The sequence below is a fragment of the Lepidochelys kempii genome, chromosome 3 (assembly GCF_965140285.1).
Source record: "Lepidochelys kempii isolate rLepKem1 chromosome 3, rLepKem1.hap1, whole genome shotgun sequence".
Taxonomy (NCBI): Eukaryota; Metazoa; Chordata; order Testudines; family Cheloniidae; genus Lepidochelys; species Lepidochelys kempii.
The window spans coordinates 173,773,927-173,797,462 of record NC_136382.1 but is presented as its reverse complement, the minus strand read 5'-3'; the positions used below and the strand labels follow the sequence as shown (position 1 = coordinate 173,797,462).

The 23,536-nt window shown below is 40.3% G+C and overlaps 1 protein-coding gene across 4 annotated transcripts in view; it reads right to left on the bottom strand.

Moving 5' to 3' along the window:
* The window catches only part of PLEKHH2 (pleckstrin homology, MyTH4 and FERM domain containing H2), a 119,356-nt gene that overhangs the window by 32,623 nt on the left and 63,197 nt on the right, over window positions 1–23,536 (bottom strand). For 3 of the 4 annotated variants that reach the window (XM_073339074.2, XM_073339075.2, XM_073339079.2), the window contains 10 exons: window positions 22,688–22,798; window positions 21,321–21,407; window positions 20,667–20,825; window positions 17,264–17,344; window positions 12,988–13,167; window positions 11,814–11,922; window positions 8,142–8,254; window positions 4,069–4,248; window positions 940–1,037; window positions 321–498 (listed from right to left, as the gene is read on the bottom strand). In XM_073339074.2, coding sequence (XP_073195175.2) covers window positions 321–498; window positions 940–1,037; window positions 4,069–4,248; window positions 8,142–8,254; window positions 11,814–11,922; window positions 12,988–13,167; window positions 17,264–17,344; window positions 20,667–20,825; window positions 21,321–21,407; window positions 22,688–22,798 — 1,296 coding nt within the window. The remainder of the gene's footprint in view (window positions 1–320; window positions 499–939; window positions 1,038–4,068; window positions 4,249–8,141; window positions 8,255–11,813; window positions 11,923–12,987; window positions 13,168–17,263; window positions 17,345–20,666; window positions 20,826–21,320; window positions 21,408–22,687; window positions 22,799–23,536) is intronic. The other variant, XM_073339077.2, reaches the window with a different exon arrangement.

The window sequence follows — 23,536 nt, the reverse complement described above, 5'->3', positions numbered from 1 at the left end:
ACACTCTGCTCTCTTCTCCAGACTGCTCCATTCATGTGGTTGATTGGTTAAACAAGAAAAATCAAGTGGATACTACTTCGGCAATAATGGGTTTTTAATTTTTTTTTAAAGATGTTTTGCTCAAAACTTTTTCTTTTCCTGAAACACTGATCAAATTTGCCTAGTCCCTTGCCAACTACCAGCAAGGAGAAATTCAAGCTGTATTTACTTTAATGCTCATAGTTCTCCCTCCTTCATCTTGGCTATCATACATAACCACTTTACGACGGTGCAAATAAAATCAGATTGGGCAAGTTAAATATCATGCTTATGAACCGTACCTGGTATATACCATTCATGAAATGCACTGGAATACTGAAGGGCAACGAGTGGTGGTAGGGATTTCTTAGAAGGGTTGAAAGGATTTCCATCCTTGATGGCCTTGCTTCTCGGTCCCCATTCTGCTGGGTTCTCTCAACACATCGCTGACAGTAAATTGCATATTTCCCAAATTCAGTTCTGTGACAAAAAGAGAAACAGGGCATGGCTCGTGAACTGATCCACTATGTGCTAAGCTGTGAGTAAACCCTCTGAAACATCCAAATGGAAGGAGAACTCTGAGGTTTCCTTGCAATGTTTCCAACAGATTTTTCCATCAAAGGTGAGAATATAAAAGGTGTTAATCCACTGAAACTAACAGTTTTGTCAGAAATGAATTTGCCTCAGAATGTTTTGGGTAACAGCTATATTTTGCGCTTTTCATGCTTTTACATCATGTGTTCAGAATACTGTAGTGCAATTTTCAAAACAAATGATAAATTTTCCAAGTGATGCACACAAGTTATGTGTACAAATTATACTTTTGTAGCATTTGTCCACAAATATGTCAATGTTGATTTTAAAATGTATCCTAGAAGTTCCATGAGTAGGACTTGTACAGCTAGCAATACGTAGGCACACCTGGAATCGGCATTCTTCTTTAAGTGAACTTTGAGGAGCCAAAGGAATGGGTGCTGAGGAAGGAATAGTCCAACACAGAGAGCTAACAGCTGCAAACCCTGGAAAAAAGAAAAAAACATTGTTTTGGGCATCTTACAAAGTAGAATAACTTCCTGCTGTGGTGACTGATCAACAGTGCAGTTCATTGTGCAAAATGCCAGATAAAATGACAGACAATTTTATATTGGAAGGAAAAGCTCAAAACTACAGGTAAAAAACTTAAATGAATTGGGATACCACCTCATGGGAAGCCCAAGATGTCTTTATCTCTATTTCCATGTCTGCCCCTCCCTGCAACTTTTTTTGGTTCAGTTTATATAAAATTCCATACAAAAAACTGCATTAAAAGAAAACTAAGTTGCAAAGTCAATCACTAAAATGTTGGGAAATACCTGAATCAAGGTTGCCTGTGCCACCTTAATTTGGCTCCCCTGTGAGTATGCATTATACATAGTCTTTAATTACATAATTACATCCCTTTTCCCCCCACAGGACCCCTGCCTCATTCAGTGCACAGGATGAATAATGCTCACTGAATGAGCAGCTATTTGACTTTTTTTTATCATTGTTCAATGTGTAGACCCAAGACTTATTTATTGCATACTATTCAAACCTACTCTGAATACAGAATTATTAATTTCCTCATGGGCTTTTTTTAAGGGGCTCACCACTTCACCACTGATTTACAAATATTAATGAATTTATTTTCACAACACACTTGTGAGGTAAGTGATATTATTATCCCTATTTTACATATGGGGAACTAATGCACAGAGACATTAATGTCAATGAAGTGTAAAATAATTTTGGTGCCCACTTTGAAGTGTCTATAACCTGACTTTTTTTTTCCAGAGAATGTAGCATTTTATTTGTTCAGCTTTCATGGATTCCAGGGGCAGTTATGAGTGCCTTCACTTCTGCAGCCCAGAGGTATCTCAAGTGGGGCACCCAGAAATGAAGAACTACATAGTTAATGAAAAAATTGGTTTAAATAACTTGTCCTGCATCAAATAGGAATTAAATCCATTTAAGGTGGCATTCAATTCCCTAAACCACAAACCCATTCCATCTCTTGCTGCTGTCCCCTCCCTCCCTCCCTACGCAACCTCCAACATCTGCAACAAATAAAGCAGGGATCCTACAGACCACAGTCTCATTCATGACACATCCTGATCCATTCCCAGATCACTAGTCATACTGTGCACTGAATAAGGCTTGAGTACTGTGGAAAAAATAGTTTGTGACCATGTAATTAAAGACTATATATATGCATACACTCAAGGAGGCCAAATTACAATTGCACTGAGAGTGAAAGGAAGATGGCCTCCCTGCTCTCAGGTCCTGTGCATGGCAACACAGCTACCCATGGTGGTGGAAGGAGCAAATGCAAGTGATGTTCAGCTCCTGCATGCCCACATGCATGGAATATTCAGAGAATTTAGCTGCCAAACTCTAATAAGTCTCTACTGAGCATGTGCAAACAAAATTTTAGAGTCTTGTATTTTAACCAGATTTGGGGGAAAAGGCACAGACCCAACACCAAGGCAACCAAATAAATTTCAAGTCCCTGCTCCAAAGCGTGCAGGCATTAGAGCATCTCAACAAAGCATTGCAAGCATTTTTTAACTTGGGTAAAACATATTTTTCCTTGGCCTCATTCTGAGAAACTGCTGAACATTTTTACTGAATATTTCCCACAATAAATCAGCCTGAGGCAAACACCCTCATGTGGAAAATTTCAGCCCAAGTGGTTAAAGATGGCCAAGTTATAAGCAACTGAAAACAGGGACTTATAATGGAAAATATCAGGAAACCTCAACTATAGATCTACCTATAATACATTTTCCCCCCAGATTTCATTTGTTGATGCTATCCTCCTACCCACACTCCTCTGGCCCAGGACAGATGCTGAGGATGACCTATGTGGCAGCTTCACACCTTGTCTGCAGGTTAGGTGGGAATGTTATTATTTTATCCCTCTAAGCATTTGCAGAGTTTCTTTCTCAAAGCCCATTTAGGGCATTAAGTTAATGGAAAAATTAATGGACTTCAATGGGAGATGGATCAAACTTTTATTTGGGACAGATAGTGACATGAAAGTGTTTGAGAGAAAAAAACATACGTTCCCATAATGATCTGGGACCTCAAAACATTCTCTCATCCCATTATTTTTATTTTATTAAAGCACTTTAATGTACTTTTAAAACCATTATGGAAGATTATAACAACACTTTTTTCATCCATAAAGAAAGGCCCTATCAATGAATGGTACAAGAGTGTCAAAAAAGAAAAAGGTTAAATTAAAACCATCAACTGCAGTATGTGTCAACTTAACAATTTTCCAAATATAAACTCAGGGTAATGAATAAAAACACATGAAGTCAATGTATTAATGAACTTTTTCCTCATTAAATTCTCCTGTGTCTTTCCTAGCTCTCTGTGTACTGCTACTCACATGCACTACTAATCCATATCTGTATATATCACTTAGACTATAATCCCTTTTCCCCCTTCAGTTTAATTTTTTTCCTACTTACTAATTTGAAGAACAATGAAGTTCTCCTAATAAAGCAGAGTGAAGAACCACAATTAGGTTCTACATATACATTATTTGTACAGTATGTGTACAAGATCGTGTGGGAGGTTGTAAGGTCAGGCAGTGGAAAAAGGATACTTGTCTTGAAAACAGGCATATTGAAGTGCATGGCCAAATGTAGGGAATTAATTGCCCCTCCTCAAGCACATTCTCAAGACAAATGTGCTGTGTGAGTTAGGGGCTGAATCTAGAATTAACTCAGGAAGAAAGACAGGCTCTCAAGGAAGCATGCAGCAGCTGATAGGAGAACCATAGGGGTCTCTGTGTTACACCTTACTTTAGACTTTAGCTCAAGTAAACCCACTTGTATTTGTGTTCAGCCCTTAAAAGAGATGGGGATGTTCTTTACCCTTATTTTTCTGATTTACAATAAAGCATATCACAAAGATGTAAACTTTACTTAAGCATGCAGAGTTCTTTCCTGTACTCAATGGTCTGTCAAAGCTCTTCATTGCTCATGTGAAGGACATTCCATTAACAGAAGTTATTCATACCTGTATTGGTCCTGCCTGGTTCTGTGGATGTCGTCGTCTTGTCTGCTTAATGAGCTGGCAGCAGATCTCATTTTGAAGCTCGGGATGTGTGAGGCAGATCTGCAAAGCACTCTGTGCCAAAGATACATGGTAATCAATGGCAGGAGAGTCAACTGCAGCATTTATAAACAACTGGCAGGTCTGGATATAAAATAATAATATGTAAGTTTATATATCAACCTCCACCTAACCCCCTCACAGAGGTGCTTCATAACAAAAGTGCAATAATATTTAAAGCATCACGCATTAAATTAATTAAAATTTAAAAAACAAATAAGATGCTATCACTGGAAAAATGTAAGGAAAGAAGTGGGGTTCTCTACATGGCCAGATTTAAGATAAAAATACCTCTGAACAGTCTATTTTCAAATGCTTTTTTAAAATTGGGGAGGGATAAAATGAGGCAGATATCTGCAGGATGTGAATTCTACTCACTAGGAGCTATGACAGCAAAAACACCATCACCTACTGAGACACGATGAGGTGATGTCAGGCAAGTTTTCAGAAGGTTCTGAATACAGCCAGGACCTATGAACATTGTTCAGGACTTTGAAACGCAAAAGGGAAACCACAGAATCAATCTTCTACTACTGTAAAGGCAGTCAGTATAAAAACAAAACATGGGCACAACACAATCATGGCTGGTTTCTTCCTGTGAGCAGTTGCGGCGTTGCATGCCACGGCAAGGCTGCTGAACCAAGAGCAACAAACTTTAAAGGCCTCATGCAACAAACTACTAATTGACCAGAACATTAGGATTTTTTGTTTCTTGAGTTGTATTATTTCTACATTGGGAAAGCTGTCAATGTGGGAAGGGGAGAGGAAATAAAGAGGAGAGCTATTAGGTGGCACAATGGGTCAGTGCAATAGTTCTTTAGCTCAGGAGTCCTAAATTAAAATCTGGGCTCAAGTCCCAGAGTTTGATGGTCTCATTCTGTCTCCACTTGTTCACATCACAAAAGAAGCATAATATTTCGTACTACTGGTAGTCTCTGCTCAAGCAAACTCCACTGCTGGAATAGCTAGGAGCTTCCATAAAGCAGTGGCAATGCTGTCCTAGAAAGTTTGCATAACACCTGCCCCAGAAAGGTGGGTTCCAGTTGGTCTACACAATTAGTCCCTTGGTTACATGATCACTAAATCCACTTACAAATTTTAAACATTAATCTTGAAGGAATTATTTTAATGACCAAGACAGAAGGGAAAAACTATCAACAGATTAGATTCCTTCTATCTAGAGATCCATAGATATATTTGACTAATTTTGATTAGCTGGAGAATAACTGAAAATGAACCCAAATGTCTTTCTTTTGATTGATACATTAGTTCTAAATCAAGTTGGGAATTAATTTAGAATCTCCAACACTAAGTTCTTTATAATGACAGCATCACATAAGTCATCCCTTTCTAGCAAAATAACTACTTCCTGTGATAGATGTTCAGATTTGCCAAATGTAATTCAGAATGTCATTTTTCAAATAAATGTGTTTATTTGTGCTGAGGAAAGTTCATTCCCTTTTAAACTTTTGTGCCGTTGGGATGAACAAAATAAAATGGACATTTTTTTTTAAGATCCTCCTGACATTTCAAACAAACAAGCTGGATATGCCAGTGACAGGGACTGAACAGATGGAATGTATACAATTCCTTTCTACATCTAGCCAAAAACTATCCCATATGACTTCTCAAGACAGTTTTTACTGGAAGGAACTTGGTCTTGGCAGAATTTATAATGTTAGGATAAGGTCCATGGAGAAAGAGCATTTATCCACGGAACTTGCTTTCTAACTCTTAATATATCCCTCAGCGTGCAAAGAAATGGCAGAAAAGTACTTTTTCTCTGTAATAATCATTAGCATATAGTCTGTAGCAATCTTTAGCTGCGAAAAACACATTTTTACCTATCCAACTTGAGGAGTGAAATCCAGGGGAGTTTTGTCATTGACTTAAATGGGGCTGGGCTTTTACCCAAGGACTCTGTTCATCAATCACCTGTGCGCAAACACTGGGGTCTACCTGCACATAACAGGATAAAGACCTATCTCTTGAATTCTCTTGTCAGAGCTGCATCTTTGCAGAAGGGCAGTTGCTGTGTACTCTTTGTACTATTCTTAATAATATGATATACTTTTTTTAGGTCTAAATATTTTGAAGAATCTTACTCTGTAGTCTTCACATACATTTTATTTTATTATATATTATTATTAAAACACGTGTACTTTTCATTTGTTCACTAAACTCAAGAAGTGAAACACAGGTCAAGCTTAGATATGTATATGAAAGTCTTGATAATTTTTTTTTATTTTTAAAAGAAAAAGGACAATAGAAACTTTCCCTCCTAAATCAGCACTTTGAATTCAGCCAAGGTCCAAAATGAATGACAATTGTTACCATATGATTAGAGTTAGTTCAAAAATTAAAACAAAAATGTGCAAAAATGATGGTTTGGGGTTTATTTGTTTTTTTGCATTTTTTTCCCCATCAGAATTTTGTAAAATGTCTTCCATCTCTAGAGCTGGTTGAAAAACATGAAAAAAGCCACAACAATTTAATTTACTTTTTGTAGTTGTTGTTTGCTTAAAATTTACTTGAAACACCAAATTTCAGAAAATTTCAACCAGCTCTCTATCTGATGGATGTTTTGTAGCCCACGAATTTGATTATCTTAGTCTCAGTCCAAAAATCCACTATCCTCCTGGGCGCTAACTGGCAATTTTACTGATAATCTCAGCAGAAAGGCCAGAAAGGGCTGGAGACTGAACTGCTCTCTCAACTCTAGAGATGATCTCTTCAGATTAGGGGGTGGGACAGTGTGGAGAGGCTTCAGCTAGCACTGTCCATGCCTTATCTGTTCTGAAGATAAAGACATACCTTTTCTTTCCAGGCTGTGATGGGTGTACCAACCTCACAGTGGGCCAGAAGGGGTTAATGAGAGTCTGTGGGCTCAATAAACTTCATCCTGCTACACCTGCAGTAGGTGTCAATCCTGGAGGGAAGAGTTAAAAGGGCTGAACCCAGCTCAGCTGGGGGGCTGACCAAGAAGTAGAGCAGATTGTTGGCTATTACTCAGCGAGAGAAGCTTGGCTGGAGTGAGGCTGTTGAGTTGGACTGCTGGCAAACAGCGCCTCCCTGAAGGAAGGTAGGTAAACCTGCATCAGGCAGCCCAAAGCAGTGGTGAGGGAAAGCTAGACAAGTAAGTCTATCCAGGATTCTCCATGCTGGTGAAAGAGCCTGTAGGGAGCAGGGGCTGTCTGCCAGAAGAGTAGAGAAAGCTCTTCTGCAGCAGAACCAGCTCGGTGGCAGAAAGTGCTAAGAAGCTCTGCCATAAGACTGTGGAAGAAGCTTAAAGAGAGAGCTGCTTATACACTGTGAGCCTGGGAAATGTCTGTGGGAAAGCCCCAAGAGGGCAAGGTAAGAACTAGTCCAGCGAGAGAGCAAGGGGACTGTGTAGGCAGGCCTTGCCTGCTTATTAAAGGGTCCCTGGACTGGAACCCAGTGAAGTGGGAGGGCTTAGGTTCCCCTACTGGCCCAATGAGGAAGATGGAGTAAAACCCCCCTGGCAAGGGGTAAGGACTGTTGAAACCCCCTGATACCTGAGATAAGAACTACTGATTCTGGAGTTGGACTGAATAAGAGGTCAATGGACTACTCTTTGTTGGATTCTTGGCTCACCCCAGAAGGGGTGGCTAGGGTTGCCAATTTTGGTTGGATGTATTTTTGGAAGTTTCATCACATGACATAATCTTTAATTAAAGATTAATCTCTAAAGTCTCCAGGAGACTCCAGAACAGTCCTGAAGAGTTTGCAACCGTAGAGGTGGCATTATTGTGACCCGGCTGGAGGGCCAAGTTTCAAGAATCTGAACATCACAGGTGTCAGTGGAGGAGAGCCTCCTACACCACACAGAGCCACAAGGGGATGTGCTAGCTGGTGAGTCACACTCATACACAGGCCTGTTAACAGAACACCTTTAGTGAGCGAAAAAATATCACTCTCACACAGAAAAAAAACACAAACATTTCCCAGGATTTTACCTTAAATAATTTAATTGCTTCAGTTTGTAGGGCCTCTGATGGCAGTGTTGTAAGAGGGGAAGCAATTCCTTCTTTGCTGTGACAAAGAGTAGGGTGTCTCCAAATTTGAGAGGCTGAACAGATAATACATGGTCATTGCTTGCAAGTAATCATTTAAGATAATGACTTTACATAATGTCTTTCATCCAAAAGGAACATAGCTTATAAACTCTTAATAACTGACTTTACATATGGGAATCATTTTGGCCACCAATAAAGTGCAGCCAACTCCTAAAAATGCATAGGAACACTTTTAATAGTAAAATAAGAGTCTCTCATTTGTTTGAAGTTTCAGGGCAACTGAAGTAGGCAGAATCCAATTACCCATGTTGTAAAAGATCTTGGGGGGGGGGGAGTCCTGGTATTTTTAATAACTGCAGGTATCATCAGACCTAGGTGTTGCATCTCACCTGGAAAAACATTGCTTCCCTAGCACAGTACTCCCTAACACCTTGCTAGATAGCGATTCAGCAGAAAAACAAACTCATCTGTCTTTATGACTGAATATCAATCACTACTTTTTAAGCAAAATATGTATTTGGTTTCCATTCTGACCCTCCAAACACCTAGTACAATGTATCACAGTTGAGTTGAAAGGGTCTTCCCTATGTATTTTCCCACGTAGCCATGTTTATGGCTTTCAAATTCTGACAGGTATGGGAATGATATCACCATTCAATGCATCAAAATATTTCTTACAGAGCTTGAGTTTTTTCCCTAGAAATCTCCCATTCAAGTATTGAACTACCTCAAATCTGATTAGTTTGAGATCACTGTTTGAAGTGGTATGCTCCATTGTGTGTGTCTAATCAAAACAGTACATTCAAGGTAGGCAAGTCTGGTACAACTCCTGTTCACTTGGCTCATTGTTTCCAAGGTTCATACACCAATGATAAGTTCCTACATAAAGTTATTTTATTTTAGAAAAGTCGATACCATAAGGATCTGCTTAGAAGAGTTTCAGAAGTCACATTTCTGGCCCAAGAGGCTCAACAAGACCAACTGCCAGATTAGTTCTGAACACCAGAATGTAGCCACTAGTGTGATTATTTCTGGCCCAAGAGGCTCAACAAGACCAACTGCCAGATTAGTTCTGAACACCAGAATGTAGCCACTAGTGTGATTTAACTTGCCTGGACTAGTCGGGCACAAGAACTCAAGCATCTTCTTACCTTATGTGTGGGAAGTGACTTACACTTAGGAGATGCTAGGGACTAAATAAATGAAAAAGTATAGCAAGCTATGCTACTGTGACATACTATGGACAAGAGAACAGTGCTGATATATTGTAGAGGACTCAGAACATCGCCACTTTCCTTGTTGATTGCCTTAAGGGCAGCACACACATTCTCCTTTTGCTTTATAAGACTCTGCTAAAAGCTATTTTTTTAGGCTTTAACTAGTTAAGTGTAGACACTCAACATACATTCTCGCTCGTGTTGTCTAATATCAGCAAGTTTAGGGCCTGATCCTGAAAACGCTAACTCACATGAACTAATCCTTATTCCCATATATAGTCCCATTGATTTAAATGGAACTACTCACAAGGATAAGGTCCGCAGATCAGTCTCAGCATTTGTAACAGCAGATGCCCCAGCTAAGAACATTCTTCCACAGACTTTAGAGCAGCGGTGGGCAACCTGTGGCCCATGGGCCACACGTGACCGGTTGGTAATCCGCTGGCGGGCTGCGAGACAGATTGTTTACACGGACCATCCGAAGGCACGGCCGCCCACAGCTCCTAGTGGCTGCAGTTGGTTCACTGTTCCCAGCCAATGGGAGCCGCAGGAAGCGACAGCCAGCCCGCATCACTTTCCACAGCTCCCATTGGCCAGGAACGGTGAACCACAGCAACTGGGAGCTATGGGCCACCGTACCTGCAGTCAATGTAAACAAACTGTCTCGTGGCCCACCAGTGGATTACCCTGACAGGACACATGTGGCCCGCAGGTTGCCCACCACTGCTTTAGAGACTGAGTGTCTACAGCTGAGCTAGAGATATTTAAATAAATTAAAAACTCTGTTGTATTTGGAAATAGAAACTATGTTTTGGCCATAAGGAACAAGATGTAATTCTGAATTTGGGCAGACAGACACATATCATAAAGCTTCAGCTCATTTTTGACTCTTCATGGGAGACTATTGTGTAACTTGCTCATGCCTGATCCTGCTGCAGAAGCACCGTGTGGGGGCAAATGGCCATTTCTCCAAAATCTATGTCTACCCCAGTTTAGTGCAGGAGTGGGTTTATTTTGGCAAGGTGAAATTTCTGCCATGAGTACTCAACATGCTTGCTTGTTGGCAAGAAGAGAAGTGACTCAACAGTCCTTTGTTTAATAAAACCTACTTCTTTTATGGCACTTTCAATCAGTAGATATCAAAGCACTTTACAAAGGACGTCAGTATCATTATTGCCATTTTAGAAATGGGGAAGCAGAAGCACCAAGAGGGGAAGTGACTGGCCCAAGGTCACCCAGCAAGACAGTGGCAGAGCCAGGAATAGAATCCAGGTGTCCTGTGCTTCCCTTTCTCCCTGTACAACACCTCAGAAGAGCCTCACATTTATTTTAAGTCTCATAGAGGAAACAGGCTGGAATGGGTACTGTTGGTATGATGTTCAAGGGCTGAAATAGTCCTATCTTTGTAGGATGCAAGTTTGCCCCTGCTGCCCTTCTGTTTAGCAGAATCATCATGCTATTGTCTGTGTCAAGACTAAAACTTTAATGACTTCAATGACCCATAATTTATGTTATGTAATGTTTTGTAATTCTGACTGGCAGTAGCAGAGCCAGGTTTTGAGCACTTGGAGCGTGGGTTGAGGGGAAGGATAGGTATTGGTGGTGCCACCTTCAGTTATACCTACTGGCTTGAAAATGTACCACACATTGACCTAAAGGCTGCTGGGGAGGCACTTGCCTCCCCCATTATCTCCACCACTTCGAAGAGAAAGGGTGCTAGTACTAAATCATCTACAGAGTTGTAGCCCTGGTTTGCATTTACAAGGCCTTCTGTGTTCAGACCCTGATGTAAACAAACAAGTAGCACTTCTTACTGGGCCAAGAGATCTCTGAAAGATTTGGAGCCCTTTGATCCTGCAGGCAGCACAGGTAGTCTAAACCAACCATCTCTACTAGTCACCTAGATAGCAGTGTCCTAACTCACTAGCAACCAATAAATATAACCGCATCAGTAGCACATTATAGGAATGTCAAGTACATTAAAATGGATGGAAAGTTCTAAGGGGTCTTGGCCCCTTTTGTGGTTAATTCACTTTTGTGGTTAATTCACTTTTGTGGTTAATTCATATTAAAATTGGAAGACAAAAGGCCCCAAAAAGCCTACTATGGAGCTCTTGCTTCTCTGTGAATAAAGTGTTTTGAATGTCTGTAAATGTCTAAGGTCTTTTCTACTGAAACCTAGTGACTAAACATTTACTGTTCATGAAAAACATGTTCTGAATTAACAAACTGACTATATCAAAACACAAGTATTAAAAGCACTGGAAGCTCTGCCTACAACTATAACTTCACTTTTGATATGTACAAAAAAGAGTGACAAATTTGGGACAAATACACTTGGAATATAGTTGATCAGATACATATTAAGATTATGTGGAACCAGAAACAAACTTACTGTGCTCCCCTTCCACATTTAACAGTTTGCAAACAAGCTGTTCAAATTCTGATCCAACATTTACATTGGTGCTCCCAGCAGTCACAGTCAAATGATAAAGCCAAGTGTCCTATAAGACAAAAACAAACAGAACCCAATCATCATTCCAAGCAGATTTTTGAGAGTTTAAAATATTAAATATTTTATTGAAATTTTCCAAAACAAAGAACTTCAAAAATATTTATTTTCAAAAATTCTACAGATGAATTTGGCACTCATGAACAATATCAATTGCTTCATACACACAGATTCTCAAGAAAGCTTAGCCAAAACATCTTAATTCTGACTTGCAGCAAGCTTTCTAGTCTACATATAGGTGTCTTTTGAGCAGAAAGTGCACTCAAGCCAGATGTGATGAATGTTCAATAGAGACTAGGAAGAGGGCACACACCTTATTTTTTTACATGTAGTTGAGACAGAATTTAAATGACTGAAAACTGAATTGCGGGGCACTAACTCACTAAACCACTGAGTCATCTTATAAGAAAGCTTTTCTCCCCACCTCAGAGTAGTGTTATACCTTCCTGTGAAGGCCCAAGGATTTCCCCTTATTTTACTTCCCTATCGCTGATCAAGGCCTTATATTAAAATCACCATTCATTTTAGCCAAGGAGAGCAGAACTGAGTCAGCGATCATCAAGAGATGCAAAGTATTCCCTCCTCTCCTCTCTAAGAGGCAAATATGATGTCTTTGTATTAATTATTGCCCTTCCCACCTGGGGAATAAGATCAGGAATCAAAATGAGGTCTACAAGACTGTTAAAACTTTTATTTTATAATGCTCTGAAATAATCTCTCTCATATTATTCTTGTTAGTCTTCCCCTTAGTGTACACTAGTTACCATTACTGCAGAAAATGGGCAGTAAGGATAGGAGTCCACACAGGAAAATCTACTGACATTTTCCAGATACCTTAAATGGGGTCAGTTAACTATAGTGATCACTCAAACTCTGATAAGTATGTGTAAAAGTGTGACCATTTGTCTGTTAGATCAGACCACCTTCTAGATGGTCTAGCAAAAAAGCCCCTTGTCTCTGACTGTCCACATCTTACTCACTGCAGAAAATGTTCATAACACAGTACCATAATTACAGCTGTCTTACTGAAACTTAAGAGATAGGGTACATTTACTACCTTCTCATGTTTCGATCCTATAAGAAGATAGGTAGGTCCTTGCTCTTTAGGATGGATAAGAATGGTATAATGTGTTGATAATAGACTGCGACCACTGGCCTCATAATCTTCATCTGAATCACATGACCTGTCAACTTCTTCAACTTTAGCCTCCCAAAGCTTGATTTGACCCAGAGGAAACTAAAAGTAAATACAAGAAATAGTCAGGGAGCAAATATACATCTTGGATAACATCAGTTTTACAGTTCTTGATCTACAAATGAAGAGAAACTGATAAACTATAATCAACATGTTTTGAACATTTGACATTGGGAAAGTCCATAAAATTCTATTCTTTTAAGGTCACTAAGAACTGTAGCATAAGCCACCTTCCCAGTTTACAATCCCGGAGGAGAGGAAGCGTGATCTTGTCATTAAAGCACAGTCCTAGGAATAAGAAGACTTCAGTTCTATTCCCACCTCTGCTACAATATATCTACAGGATATATTGTTCTTGGTAGTTGCACATGGAATGCGCAACCTATCTGACACAATAGGTCTTGTCTCTGGGAGAAGATGCAACCCTTGAGATATCCCAGGCCCAATCCATTTGAGGATTCTCAAGCTCAAGACCAGGATGCTGAATTTAAACTTAGGGCATCTCTACATGTACAGTGCTGCAGTGGCGAAGCTGCACTGAGGCAGCTGCGTCTCTGCAGCACATCTGGTGAAGATACTCGTATGTCAACAGGAAAGCTCTCCCCCGTCGGCATAATAAAACCACCTTCGCAAGTGGCAAAAGTTCTCCCACCGACATAGTGCTTTCCACACCGATGTTTATGTGGTGTAACTTATGTCACTTAGGGGGGTGGCTTATTCACAGCCCAAGCAACGTAAGTTCTTTCAACATAAGCTGTAGTGCAGACATAGCCTTAATCTCGTATTTGATGGGGCGTCACTGTGGCAACTGGAGCATCACTATTGCTGCCATTGGATCCTTTTCAGTGTCTTCAGTTTAATTCTCAGGTATAGTGGATTGCAGTATTTAAGCCTGGAGGTTACAAATGCATATATGACTATGGTCAAGTCCTCCTCTGTCAGGATGGATCTAGTCTATCAGTCAGCTATCGGTGAAAGAAGCAGTTTTTCATAGGTGTAACTATGTGGGCATCCACTATCAATGAGGAATACCGAAGGACACAAATACTACATACCATTTTCACAATTAGCAGGTGGGCTTATGCCCTCTAAAGAGGATGATATCATCATGCTGGCTAGTTTCTTGAAAGATCTCCCTTTCCCTACCTTTGTCTGGAGTATCATTTGTGTACTGCTGTTTATCAAGGCTGTGGTATCTTAAGACCATATATTTAATATGATGAGTGAGGGAAATGAGACTTGAGGAGCATCTTCCCATCACTCTGAGCTGAGTCTGATAGAAAGGATAGGAACCATTTCAGTGTGCTGCCACATACACCAGGTAAGAATTTGAGATAAGCCAGCACAACTTCATGGTCTATGGTGTCCAGTGCTGTGGAGAGATCCAGCAAAAAGAGAAGGGATATTTGTCCATGACCAAGAGCAGGTTGTGCACCATATTTATGGCACATTATTGGGCGGGAATGTTTTTTAAATATCACCAGAGACCAGGTGTAGTTGATGCTGACTCTTTGCCAGCTTCTCAATAATCTTGTTAATAAATTGGAGATTAGGTACTGGGAAGTAGCTGGCAAGTTTGATTGCATCAAGAATTGTCGTCTTGGATGCTGATTGGAAAATGAGTGTTTTAACGTGAGTGGTAAGGTACCCCCTTTGAAGAAGGCATTGGCTGTTAGTGAAGGATGCATATTTCTTGGTTGTACTTCACTAACCAGAATGGACATGGGTCAAAGATACATGTGCTGGCTTGCCTTTCCTGTAGTGCTTCTTAATTTCTTCCTTTATGAACCGGCCAAATTCTGAGAAAGGGGCTGTTTAATCCTAAGGTTCAGAGATGCCATCTCAGTTCCAAGAAACCTTTGCTATGAAGTACTTGTGCTAAACAGTATTTTTATTAAACTTAAATTAGGTTTACAAGAAGCTGTGTTGACAGATGATTTCAGTTAGTGTAATCCTTCTCCATTGTTTGGCACATGGTTTTCAAAACAATAATGCTATTTTGAATCCTTTTAACCAAATGGACTCCATTAATGTAACATATACAGCAGTTTACATTACTGAATGCCTCACAGGCTCTTTATTTCTATACACACATTCCATTGTAATATAAACATGTTTTCAGTTAGCAACTCCTTGAATATTGAAAAATAAATCAGTTTTGTCTTTGCATATGCAGTATTTTTAAAGTACATTCTGATTATAAAAGCTGCACTTCTTCCACATTACCATTTAATAAAATAGTTGTTCATTTTGGTTTAAAAAACTGCAGTAAAACTTACCCAAATGTTAGACAACTATTTATGATGAGCCAGCTAACTGCCTATGTATTTCTAAAGGGCCTGCTCACAAGGAATAATTTTCAAAGATAAGAACTTGAAAATGCTTGTACTTTAAACATACAGATTTCTTACTATAATTGAGGTGAAAACAAATTTGTCATCAAATCTCAGTCAATGTTTACACTGAAAATGTAAACATACCTTTTCTTAGTAGCTTCTCTGTAAAATGAGTTAGAAATTAATATTCTGAAATGAAAGTTTTACTGGATTTTGGAACATTATAGCACTGGTATACTTTCAAAGAGTAATATTAAATAAACAAAAATCCTGAAGTATGGCTTATTACTACTTGTTACAATGTACAGTACCGTAAGTAAGCACTACTTTACTAGTTTAAATTTTCCACTTGCCTTCAATGACATTACTCACACTGCAAAGTTACTCATATGGCTTAGTGTTGCTAGGATCTGGCCCTAAATCAAGAACAAACAGCAGGAGGCAACAGGGAGAAGAAGAAAAAGGGAAGGATGATGGAGAAAACAATATGCCAGATCTAAAGCCCAGTGAAATCACTATTAAGCCTGACATGGTTACATGCTTGTTTAGAGGATAATGTATATGTACGCCGAAAGTAACAATGGAGGTTCTCTGTGCTGCTTCTACTATTATTATTTTAATGATTTAATGGAGTCAATACACAGTCAACTGGCTATTGAGTTTAACTTTAATAAGGTTTGAAGTGAGTGAAATAAAATATACTAAAACTCAGCGGTTAACAATAAGACTGCTCAGATATCACTAAAATCCCCATTTTCCATCTCAGCAATGGAGACGTTTGGTCAGAGCAGTGGGAGAATGCACTGCCCAGAACGGGGGGGTGGGGCGGCATATTTCTGAGAAATGCTCCCCCATCTCAACAGGCGATGAGCTGCAATACTGGTTGGACCAGAAAAATGGATGCATCACTTTCAGAACGCGGGAACGGAGTAAAGCATGTGACCACAGATGGAGGAGCTGGGCCCCTTCTCTTCCTTGGGTTCTTGCATCCCACTGGCTGTTTGTGGGAGTGTGGGAGCTGACTGGCCCCTGCACTCCCCCTCCCAACAACCAAAACTTTCCCCCAGTCATCCTGAGTCCCTTGCCTCTTCAGCTGCCCTGCCCAACCCCAGGAACTCAATAGGTGCCCTGCCCTCCCTTTAGTTGTAGACAGTGAACTATGCTCCCAAAAAAACAGACAGACAATCAGTCAAACCTACAGCATCTTGGAATCAGGAAGGATTTTTTCCCCACTGGGCCAAATAATTGGCAGTGGTCCAGTGGGTTTTTCACTTTCCTTGCAGCACTGTGAAGGCACAAGTGGGGTAAAGAAGACGACCTGGATGTCTGTATATTGCGGGATAATATAGGAAGGTTCAACTTGTTGCAACATGAGGCTGAAGTACAGGGAAGATAAAGGCTAAAAGGGCCAGCTGCAGAGATCAATGAGACTGAAGATTTATGCTGGTGGACCTGTAAGGAGAAGAGGAGACCTGAAGTCTTTGTAGACCAAAGTTCCCCCTTTAGTACCCTGAACCCCCCTTAGGGGTGAAAGGTGAGAGGACTTTAGAAGTGAGCTAAGTCCAGGGGGATAGGCTGAAGAGTCTACCCTCAGTTATTTGTTCTATGGTAGGAGCCTGTAACCCTGCACTAGGCTCAGTTAAATGCCTGGCATGAGATGGGTAGGCATATACTATTCATAACCAGTGTTAGTTAATAAAGTTGCAGCATCTCGATTAAAAATCCACCTAGTGTCTATCTTTCATACACCTGAGAGTCCTGAGCAAACAAGTCACATTATTTTAACCATTAGAAAGACATACCTTATCTTCTTGACTACGGAAATAGTAAAGAGTTTTTCCAACCAGAGTACACCACACTCTTTTGGAGTATCCATGTTTCACCTGAAATTACAATATAGTTAAGTACAAATTATTTTTAATGTAAAACTTTTTTCTGAGATGGGCCCAGCCAGTGAAGCTTAGATACATATTTTAATTTCTCAGAATTCTGATGGCTGGAATAAAGAATTCCTGTAAAACATTACTATAAATATAAAAATTTGAAGCTGCATGACTTTCTGTATTACAGGCATTACAATTAAAACATAACAGGCCTGATTCAAAGCCCATTCAAGACAGCAGTAGTCTTTCCATTGGCTTTGGATCAGGTCCTACATAGAAAAAGCTGAGGAAATAAAAATTGGAGGGGACACTCAAACTACTACAACTAATGGTAATTAGAACTCTTATAGTGCCTTACACCCAAGAATTTCCAAGCACTTCATGAAAATTAAGTATCAAAACCCATATGAGGAAGGTAAGTCTTAACATCCCCATTTTACAGCGGAATAAAAGCAAAGGCACAGAGAGATTAAGTTATGTCACACAGTAAGTCAGCAACAGTCAGGAGTAGAAGCTGAGAGTCCTGACCACCGAGTTCTCTGCTTTAATCACCAAATCAGATTCTCGCCCATGCTAACTTTGACTAACATCATTCCTTTGAAGAGATGAAAACTAGCTGGTGAATGGAGTGGGATAACTGAGAGTAAAGTTGGAGAATAACTGAGAGTAAAGTTCGAGTAAAGAATGGAGTGGGATAACTGAGAGTTGCCTGCTTCCCCCAGGTCCATTGAGTAAATTAGCACAAGGTAGTGCTAAGTGAGTGCATCTAGCACTCAAGAAGTCTGGTTATAACACAACAGCCATGGGAGCTGAAATGAAGTTGCCCTTTATTCCCCACTTATGAAGTGGCATCACTAGCTTTTTGAATGGGGAAAAACATTTTAGAACAATCTCTAGCAGTAAGGTTATTGTCCCATAACTGCACAGATTAGGACAGATAGTTTCCTCATTCCTACCTATTCTTCAATTCTCATTAAACCATTGTAAAGAATAAAACAGACACCAATACAATTTTTTTCAGAGACAGCTGTGAAACATAATGCTTTCTCACTGATATCACTGAAATAAAGGGATGCTCTTTAGGGATATAAAGGGATGATGTGACCTAGCTGGGAAATCATTACACTGGCTCAATGGTTAACTTTTTAATTTATTAAATATTTCAAAACTTTATATTTCTAAATAAATAAGGTAAGACAGTCTTGTATTCACTCATAAGTATCTACTGTAATTGATATTCTATTTATGACCAAAAACAGCTGGTTTTAGAAGAGCATATGAAGTGACTGTATTCATGAAACCATGAACTTGAAAATCTTCTTTGTTTGTACCTCGTATAGTTATAAGACAAATACACCTGAAAAATAGGTAGAGAAAAAAGTTGTTCATCTCTATTTTTTCATGTTTGCTTTGTGAATTAGATAGCATTTGGTCTACAATCAATTTAAAAAGTTAAAATCCTAAAAAATCTGTTTTATATAAATTTTAATGGAAATATTAAAAGAATCTATGCCTTACTGTAAAAGTAAAGGAAATTAAACAAGAATAAAAGAAAAGCTACAGTTTAATTTAAACCTATGAAAGCAAACCAATTCCTCTTGTTCTGTTAATGCTTTAAAATTACAATTATAAACAAATTCCACCACCACCACAAGAAAACCCTTAATGGATTTGAACAAGCCTTGGTAAAAGTTAATTGCCGGAAGGCTTCAGTAGGCTGTCGTAGCAAACCAACTATACTCATAAGTACAAAATACTGATGACGCTGAGGAGGAGGTGGCATTTTGCTGTGAAACAGCTATTGTTAAAAGCAACAGAAGAATTGATTCATCTTTAAATTTAAGCTATTTTAAATTAAGAATGGAAAGTGCAGTTTGTACCACAGTGTAACACCAAACTGAATTCAAACAGGGTAGAGAATCTGCATATCAAGTGATAAAAATAAGGAAGGTCTAGAATACATTCGTATAGACCAACATTACACTTTCATTGACTTTGCTATCTTAAAAACAGAAAGCCCCTTCCTGGTACTTCAGGCACTAGGCTCAAAATTTTCAAACACAGGTGACTAACATTACCTACATCCATGTTTAGGGTACTTAAATGAGCAGTCTGATTTTTTTTTTCCCAGAGGTGCTGAGTGTGAGACCCAGATTTTAAAAAATTGGCCTAATTTTCTGATTACTAGGTAAATAGATTGGGTCAGATTCTCTGCTGTGCCCCAGCCCCTTTGTGCTGCTCTGGAGGTGCAAAGGGACAGGAAAACAGATCGATCTGGCCAGCTGATCACTTTCCCGGCATAAAGGTATACACAGCTAGTGCAGAACTAGGTCCTGCACCACATTCCCACCCAACCCTGATACTGGTGGCATCAGGAGCATGTACATGACGGGATCATGCTGAGCTCTGGCTGTCCCCACCTCATGTATACTCCCTTGAGACAACTGTCAGCTGAATCTCTGCCATTAAGGGCTTTTCCATTAGTACTGACACAATACACAGACATATAGCATATTTAATAAGAAGCTGGAAGGTGTTTCATTCTTCACAGATCAGAGGAGAACCTAAAGGTGAAGCCCCTGGTAAACTGCAATAGTTTCTACATTCCTGTGAATACATTAATGATAGACAGTCGAAGAGCAACATCTAAATCTGATGAGTAAATTAACCTTAACATAGTATATTCCCTCACTCTACACACCATCCTCATTATCTTGAAATATCTTGTTTTGACTGCTGATGTTGGAAAAAAGAGAGTGCCTCTTACACAAATGTTTAAATCGAGGCATGTGCTGAATCAGGGCCCTAATGATGTACAAACAGAATTCAGCATGGAAGGTAGTGAATCAAGTGGCCAAATGAAAAAGACTTGCCAACTTAGATTTTTATTATGGTATAAGAGGAGTAGGCAGTCCTTCTGGTTTATTCACATTGTAAGAGACGCAAACCTAATAGCACGTCTACTTTAATCTATTTACTCTTATGCTAAATATTTATAGTACATGTACTTTTGGACTTTAATTTTGGATGTCCCTCAAACAGCACTTTTGCAAAACCACACAAGGGTCAATGCCAAATACTGCAGCCAACTTAGATACTACTGTACAAAGAAGTCCTTGTTAAAGATCCAATTATGCTCCTGTTGAAACCAACTGGAGTTTTGCCACTGACGTCAATGGAAGGACTGGTTACTAAAATTAGTTTACTACAGGTGTTTTATACAGTTCTTGTTGCCTTTCTTCACTTAGAGATATTAAGCAGAAATATTTTTAAAAATAAAACCAGAATAAAAATACTTAGTTAGGGAAATAAGTGTCCCTACCTTGGTCAGCAATCCTTTCATGGCTGGCTTCACATCAGGCTGTATGAAAAGTGGACTAGCAGCCTGAACTTTAAGAACATTCTGCAGTACTTTGATCCACTCTTCTAAGATGTTTGGCGAATCTGCAGTCAGGTAGTATGTTCGTTTTTCTGTGATCAACTAAATAGTGACAGAAAAGATGCCTTCAGTTCTAGGAATATGATGCATTTCAACTTATTTAAAACAATACACATTTATAAATACAAAATATTTGCAACATTTTTACTGTCAATTTTCAGAGTAGAACCGCTTAATGGCCATGCAGAGCAGGCAGCCCTATAGTTGAGATCTCATTTGAAAGATCCCCCTATAGTAAATTACATGGAATTCATTTTACCTAAGTTGGAATCACAACTGGTGAAATGTGAACCTGTGGTTTCAGAGTGCTTGGAGCACAAAGCCATTCCCTCTGGGTTACATGTTACAGGTAACAATCTTACCTTGACAAGAATATGAAAAAGATAATCCTATATAGTCTTTTCCATCTCCAGTTTCTATGATTGAAACAATCCCTCCCCCCTCAGATGGGGGATATATGTTTCCTTTTGGAGGAAGTGTCACTTTTAGGGGTGGAAAGAGACAACCCTCTAAAAATACAAGGAGATAAGGAAGCACCTGAACTGTTTGTTTTCCATCACCTCTTACAATGTGGCTGGATACGCTTAACTCAATTTGACCTTGTGGCTTTCGAATTACATCACTCTGTGTGAAAGAATGGGAAAAAAAGGATTATTCATCTGTAATAGTAATACAATACTGGTATAACACATTTAATACTTGATCACTGGAAGCATCCAGCACCTAGGACGGGGCAGGCAAACAGACCATTTAATCCAGCCCTCAGCTCCTGCCGGGAAGCAGGATCAGGGTTGCCCCGCTCCAGCCGGAGAGCAGGGTCAGGGGCTTGCTCCACTCCGCGCGGCTCCCAGGAAGCAGCCGGCATCACTCCCCCCTCCAGCTCCTACATAATATGTGGAGGCATGGCCAGGTGGCTCTGCACGCTGCCCTGTCTGCAGGCACTGCCCCCACAGCTTCAATTGGTTGCGGTTCCCGGCCAATGGGAGCTGCAGGGGTGGCACCTGTGGACGGGGCAGTGCACAGAGCCGCCTGGCTGCACCTCTGAGCCAGAGGGGGGACATGCCATTGCTTCCGGGAGCTGCTTGCAGTAAGCGCCGCCCAGAGCCTGCACCCCTGAACCCTCCCCCCAAGACCCAATCCCCTGCCACAGCCCTGATCTCCCTCCCGCCCTCCGAACCCCTTGATCCCAGCCCAGAGCCCCCTCTTGTACCCCAAGCCTGTGATCCCCATCCCCATCCCAGAGCCCTCATCCCCCCTGTGCCCCAACACCCTGATCCGCCTCCAAACCCATTGGTCCCAGCCCAGAGCACCATCCTGCACCCCAAACTCCTCATCCCTGGCCCCACCCCAGAGCCTGCACCCCCAGATGGAGCCCTCACACCCCTCCCCTGCAAACCAGCCCCCTACCCCAGCCCTGATCCCCCTCCCAGCATCTGAATTCCTTGGTCCCAGCCTGGAGCCCCCTCTAGTACCCCAAACCCCCCATCCCCAGCCCCAACTCAGAGCCCTCTCCCCCCTGTACCTGAACCCAGAGCCTACTCCCACACCCTAAACTCCTCATTTCTGACCCCACCTCAGAGCCCACACTCCCAGCCAGAGCCCTCACCCTATCCCGCATCCATACCCCTAATTCCGTGAGTATTCAAGGCCCACCATACAATTTCCATACCCCGATGTGGCTCTCAGGCCAAAACATTTGCCCATCCCTGACCTAGCAGGTACACTGCCCTGAAATCCCATAAGATAAAAGTTGAGGGTGTTCAAAACTTTGAGGAACTGGGCTCTTTATTATGAAATGTTTAATTTAATGTATTCAAATGAAGAAATTTATTTTTCCATCTGGCAATTTTAGAGTCATTTAGAGGAATCAGGAACTAAACAGCAAACACATTACTCATACTCACCGGAGATTTGTAGTACAATAACTCACCGCCTTTGAGCACAAACCATCGTCGTTTCCAGGTTTTTACTTTGCCACCCATTTTTAACAAATATCCAGATTTTTCCAATGGCTCCTGATTATTTAAAATAAAAAATAAGGGATGTAATATATTATAACAAGGTATTTTGCCAAAGAAAAAAATGCCTGCATGGTAAATAATAATTATTACAATACTTTAGCTTTTTATAGTAGAAAGATCCAGTTTTTACATGCATTAAGATTCATGAGAGACAAAGTATTTTTCCTATTTTACAGTTAGACAGAGGTACAGAGATTTGATGCACAGTAAGAGCTAAGAACAGAACCCAGGACTCCTGATTCCCAGACCCAAGCTCTAAGCATTATACAACATTTTAATTAAATAATTATAAAAACCATTCCACATAAAGCTTGTCATTTTAAAAATATATATGCTCAACCCCTAACTTCTGGCCTAACCGACTGAACAGTCCCAGAGAATTATAATTCCGCAGCTGCACACCAACACATCTTTAGTGCAAACACCAGCAAAACAAAGCTCAGGGTTTGCTCTCTGAGAAAAGTGTCAGGAATTGAGGGATATGGTTCTCATCCCCAATCAGCCAAGCTGCTTGGATACCCAGGCCACCGTCATTAATACAAGCGGTAGTGAGGAATACAGTTGCAACCTGTTACCCAACACTGTGGGTTTGGATTCTGTGATCTGTGCAGCATGCAGACCCGTCTGATATGATATACACGTCTGATATGCTCACAGTCCCCCACATCCTATGTGAGGAAGTTGCAGACACCCCATCTATGGACATCTTCTGTACTGTATACAAGGTGGTAC